At 41.1% G+C, this 6000-nt stretch overlaps 1 protein-coding gene across 1 annotated transcript in view; it reads right to left on the bottom strand.

Moving 5' to 3' along the window:
- tti2 (TELO2 interacting protein 2) overlaps positions 1-3487 on the bottom strand; it is a 9729-nt gene extending 6242 nt beyond the window's left edge. Inside the window, exons 1-3 of the mRNA XM_072915298.1 lie at positions 3267-3487; positions 484-954; positions 202-392 (exon numbers count right to left, since the gene is read on the bottom strand). Of these exons, the coding sequence (XP_072771399.1) occupies positions 202-392; positions 484-948 (656 nt within the window). The 5' untranslated portion in view covers positions 949-954; positions 3267-3487. The remainder of the gene's footprint in view (positions 1-201; positions 393-483; positions 955-3266) is intronic.
- Positions 3488-6000: the final 2513 nt, after the last annotated feature.

The following is a 6000-nucleotide window of genomic DNA, read 5'->3' as shown; positions in this document are numbered from 1 at the left end:
GGCAGGCTAACTTTTTTAGCCAATTTTACACAATTGTCTCAAAAAAGGTGGTACTTTATACATGGCAGCTCCTAGCATGCTAACATTAACATGCTAACTTCTTTAGTCATTTCACAGCCGTACACATGCTAACTGTTAGCATGCTAACTGTTAGCATGTTTGAAGTAGCAAGTTGTACGACACGCAGGTGTGTCTCCTCACTTGGTCAGGTGAGGTTGCAGGAGGTCCAGAACTCCTCCCAGGATTCCACTCGTAGGCCCCGCCCCTTCCTTCCCAAGTCGCACGTCGCCCATGAGGAGGTGGGCGGAGTCTGTCCAGCTTCCTGCTTTAAGCAACGCCCCCTGCAGGCTCTGTGCGGCCTTCCTGGAGGAGGAGCTGCTCCACGCCTTCTCCTACACACACACACACACACACACACACACACACACACACACACACACATTTATATGATGGCAGCCACCAAGATGGTGAATAAACTCTCACCTGGAAGTGCGTGACGGCGAAGACGCACACGTGCGGCGCCACAGTGAGCAGCAGACCCTTTTCGACCCCGCCCCCGGCCTCCAGTCTCCCAATCAGGGCTTGGAGGGCGGCACACACCTGGGCGGCGATGGCGGGAACGTGGCGGTAGTCGTCGGGCGACAGCGTGCCGCCGACATCGTCGCACGGCGGTAGAGCGGCGCGGCCAATCAGAGCGCGGACCGCCGCGCCGTACGCCGCCTCCAGCTCCGCCCGCTGCTCCTGGTCTGAGGCCGGGCCGAACAGCCACTGGCGGTCTGACGTCTGGAAGAGCCGCGCCACGCCGCCCACCAGCGAGCTGGCGTCGGAGGCTTGACCAATCAGGCGCCGCTGCAGTAGGCCCAGTAGCGACGTGATTGGTGGGAGAGGGGATGATGGGCGGGGCTTCTCCCCCAGTCGAAGGTCGTCAAGTAAAGATGAAAGCTCCATGATCGACTAAAGGACAAAAAAGGCTCCAATTAACTGCGATTAACGTGGGAGAACAGCGCCCTCTGGTGGCGAACACCAGTCACTGCTCGACCATCAAACATAAGCATGCAGACTTTTTCTTTACTCTCAGTTTATGTTTGGCTTAAATGACAATCTTTGCATCGCTACACAATACATGTGTACTTTTAATCATGCATACACTAACTTGTAAACATCGATACACCATTCATACCATCAATTGATTTAAGTGGACCCCGACTTAAAGAAGTGTAAAAACTTATTGGGGTGTTACCATTTAGTGGTCAATTGTACGGAATATGTACTTCACTGTGCAATCTAATAATAAATATGTACTGTATTGTGCAATCTACTAATAAATACAGTGGGGCAAAAAAGTATTTAGTCAGCCACGATTGTGCAAGTTCTCCCACTTAAAATGATGACAGAGGTCTGTAATTTCCATCATAGGTACACTTCAACTGTGAGAGACAGAATGTGAAAAAAAAATCCAGGAATTCACATTGTAGGAATTTTAAAGAATTTATTTGTAAATTATGTTGGAAAATAAGTATTTGGTCACTTCAAACAAGGAAGATCTCTGGCTCTCACAGACCTGTAACTTCTTCTTTAAGAAGCTCTTCTGTCCTCCACTCGTTACCTGTATTAATGGCACCTGTTTGAACTGGTTATCTGTATAAAAGACACCTGTCCACTGCCTCAAACAGTCAGACTCCAAACTCCACTATGGCCAAGACCAAAGAGCTGTCGAAGGACACCAGGAAAAGAATTGTAGACCTGCACCAGACTGTGAAGAGTGAATCTACAATAGGCAAGCAGCTTGGTGTGAAAAAATCAACTGTGGGAGCAATTATCAGAAAATGGAAGACATACAAGACCACTGATAATCTCCCTCGATCTGGGGCTCCACGCAAGATCTCATCCCGTGGGGTCAAAATGATCATGAGAACGGTGAGCAAAAATCCCAGAACCACACGGGGGGACCTGGTGAATGACCTACAGAGAGCTGGGACCAAAGTAACAAAGGTTACCATCAGTAACACACTACGCCGACAGGGAATCAAATCCTGCAGTGCCAGACGTGTCCCCCTGCTTAAGCCAGTGCATGTCCAGGCCCGTCTGAAGTTTGCCAGAGAGCACATGGATGATTGGGAGAATGTCATGTGGTCAGATGAAACCAAAATAGAACTTTTTGGTATAAACTCAACTCGTCGTGTTTGGAGGAAGAAGAATACTGAGTTGCATCCCAAGAACACCATACCTACTGTGAAGCATGGGGGTGGAAACATCATGTTTTGGGGTTGTTTTTCTGCCAAGGGGACAGGCCGACTGATCCGTGTTAAGGAAAGAATGAACGGGGCCATGTATCGTGAGATTTTGAGCCAAAACCTCCTTCCATCAGAGAGAGCTTTGAAGATGAAACGTGGCTGGGTCTTCCAGCATGACAATGATCCCAAACACAACGCCCGGGCAACGAAGGAGTGGCTCCGTAAGAAGCATTTGAAAGTCCTGGAGTGGCCTAGCCAGTCTCCAGACCTCAACCCCATAGAAAATCTGTGGAGGGAGTTGAAAGTCCGTGTTGCTCGGCGACAGCCCCAAAACATCACTGCTCTCGAGAAGATCTGCATGGAGGAACGGGCCAAAATACCAGCTACTGTGTGTGCAAACCTGGTAAAGACCTATAGTAATCGTTTGACCTCTGTTATTGCCAACAAAGGTTATATTACAAAGTATTGAGTAGAATTTTTGTTATTGACCAAATACTTATTTTCCACCATAATTTACAAATACATTCTTTAAAAATCCTACAAGATGAATTCCTGGATTTTTTTTTTCACATTCTGTCTCTCACAGTTGAAGTGTACCTATGATGAAAATGACAGACCTCTGTCATCATTTTAAGTTGGAGAACTTGCACAATCGTGGCTGACTAAATACTTTTTTGCCCCACTGTATATACTGTACTGTGCAACCTACTAATAAATATGTACTGTACTGTGCAACCTACTAATAAATATGTACTGTACTATGCAATCTACTAATAAATATGTACTGTACTATGCAATCTACTAATAAATATGTACTGTACTGTGCAATCTACTAATAAATATGTACTGTACTCTGCAATCTACTATTAAAAGTTTCAATCAATCAATTGAGCACAACACAGTAAAGTAGTCTACACAAACAACACATGTGTACTTTTAGGCATTCCCACACAAACTTGTGATTATCGCTCCATCCCGAGAGGATAAAGAAGATTATTAGCAACAATAAATGGACAATAAGAGAATGTTTACCCGCAGAAGTCGTCACCCTCAAGCCGCGGACACTTCCGTCATGGACGCCGTGCGTCTGTTGAACATGTCCGGTCTGAAACAAGAACAATTGACACGCAGAGTGCAACAACGTTCGTATAACAGCGTCTTCTCTTCAGCCACATATTTTATTGTTCATACAAACAGACCGTTCTTTATTTTATTATTTTTAATTTAATAAACATTTATTTATAAACTGCAACATTTAAGAGCGTTCTTTATGCGCCAAGAGAGAAGAGAGCACGCTGTCGCGCCAAATTTCTTCCCCCTACAAAAACCTCCCCCCCCATTTACTTCCGGGGTCATTTCCTCTTACTTACGTCATTTCCTCTTACGTCATTGACAGCGATCGATAGAATCCAAATCTCCTGAAAATGGTGACGTCACTGAATGACATTTGTCTTTATCTTTCCCAGAGGACTTCTGTCAAACACCAGCAGGCTTCGAACAATTCCAGGCGGAGTGTTAGGGCCGCTGCTGGGAACTTCTGTCTTCGTGGTAACGTGCAAAAAATATTAATTAGTGATGGGTTTATGAGGCGTCATGAAGCGTTTCGACACATTGCAAAACTGTATTGATACTGTGTCGATACTGTGTCACTAAATACTGACATCTGCTGGACATTAAAAATCCCTACAGGCAACCTATGGACCGACTCAACTGACTGATTTGATGCCCTAGTACAGGGGTCACCAACCTTTTTGAAACCAAAAACTACTTCTTGGGTACTGATTAATGCCAAGGGCTACCAGTTTGATACACACTTCAATAAATAAATATATTGTCATTTGTAAGTTACACGTAAGTGTCATTTAAACAAGAATACCTCAATAAATACATTTATATATATAAAAAAAAAAGGGTATTTCTGTCTGTCATTCCGTCGTACATTTTTTTTTCCTTTTACGGAAGGTTTTTTGTAGAGAATAAATGATGAAAAAAACACTTAATTGAACGGTTTAAAAGAGGAGAAAACACGGGAAAAATTAAAATACAATTTTGAAACATAGTTTATCTTCAATTTCGACTCTTTAAATTTCTAAATTCAACCGACAAAAAAGAAGAGAAAAACTAGCTAATTTGAATCTTTTTGAAAAAATTAAAAAAATAATTTATGGAACATCATTAGTCATTTTTCCTGATTAAGATACATTTTAGAATTTTGATGACATGTTTTAAATTGGTTAAAATCCAATCTGCACTTTGTTAGAATATTTAACAAATTGGACCAAGCAATATTTCTAACAAAGACAAATCAGTATTTCTTCTAGATTTTCCAGAACAAAAATTTTAAAAGAAATTCAAAATACTTTGAAATAAGATTTAAATTTGATTCTACAGATTTTCTAGATTTGCCAGAATAATTTTTTTGAATTTTAATCATAGTAAGTTTGAAGAAATATTTCACAAATATTCTTCGTCGAAAAACCAGAAGCTAAAATATTTATTATTCTTTACAATAATAATTTTTTTTTTACTTGAACATTGATTTAAATTGTCAGCAAAGAAGAGGAAGAAATTTAAAAGGTAAAAAGGTATATTTGTTTAAAAATCCTAAAATCATTTTTAAGGTTGTATTTTTTCTCTAAAATTGTATTTCTAAAAGTAATAAGAAGCAAAGTAAAAAAATAAATGAATTTATTTAAACAAGTGAAGACCCATCCATCCATCCATTTTCTACCGCTTATTCCAAGTGAAGACCAAGTCTTTAAAATATTTTCTTGGATTTTCAAATTCTATTTGAGTTTTGTCTCTTTTAGAATTAAAAATGTGGAGCAAAGCGAGACCAGCTTGCTAGTAAATAAATACAATTTAAAAAATAGAGGCAGCTCACTGGTAAGTGCTGCTCTTTGAGCTATTTTTAGAACAGGCTGATCTGGTCCTTACGGGCTACCTGGTGCCCGCGGGCACCGCGTTGGTGACCCCTGCCCTAGTATATACAATAATATAAATATTTCATTTAGGATTATTTCATATCTTCATTTAAATAAAAATATATTTGTATCTTTTTTAGATACAGTCAATAAATAATGTGAACATGTATCATAACATGGACATCTAAGAGAACGTGTTGTGGATGATTGTGGACTGGGAATTTTTTTAATTTTATTTTTTTACACATTTTTATAAAAAAAAAAAAAAAAAAAAAAAGTTTTTCCGACGTATTACATTTTAGACGATTTCTCTTCTTAGTTATTATTTCTCCGGCTGTAGAAAAGAGCCGCTCACAGGGCACAGAGGAGGCGACACAGTTGGCGTATCGGTCACGTGACCAAAACAGCTCATGATCGGTCACGTGACTTTCTAAAAGCGGTACGCGCACCGACACAGGGTTTCGCTCTATGAGCTCGACGCATGCGCCGATGCATCGGTGTTGCCGGACCCATCACTAATGAATATATATTACTGTTAAATGTCTGTACTTTAAATCAACATTATTTGACTACAATATTGTGTGTGCTGCTGTCCTGTGTCAAAGCCCAAGTGTTATCGATTGCTGTCAATGACGTAAGAGGAAATGACGTAAGTAAGAGGAAATGACCGCGGAAGTAAATGGGGGGGGAAGAAATTTGGCGTGACAACGCCCACAACAACCTGATGACGTCGCAATTTTGGCAACGTCACATCCGCTTCCGCATTAACGCTACACAAACAAAAGAACGCGATACAGTGAGTTAAGGGCGCAATAAAAATAGAAGGCTTTTAACAATCTGGA

The sequence above is a fragment of the Nerophis lumbriciformis genome, linkage group LG20, assembly GCF_033978685.3.
Source record: "Nerophis lumbriciformis linkage group LG20, RoL_Nlum_v2.1, whole genome shotgun sequence".
In the NCBI taxonomy this organism is placed as follows: domain Eukaryota; kingdom Metazoa; phylum Chordata; class Actinopteri; order Syngnathiformes; family Syngnathidae; genus Nerophis; species Nerophis lumbriciformis.
This window is presented reverse-complemented; position numbering and strand designations above follow the sequence as displayed.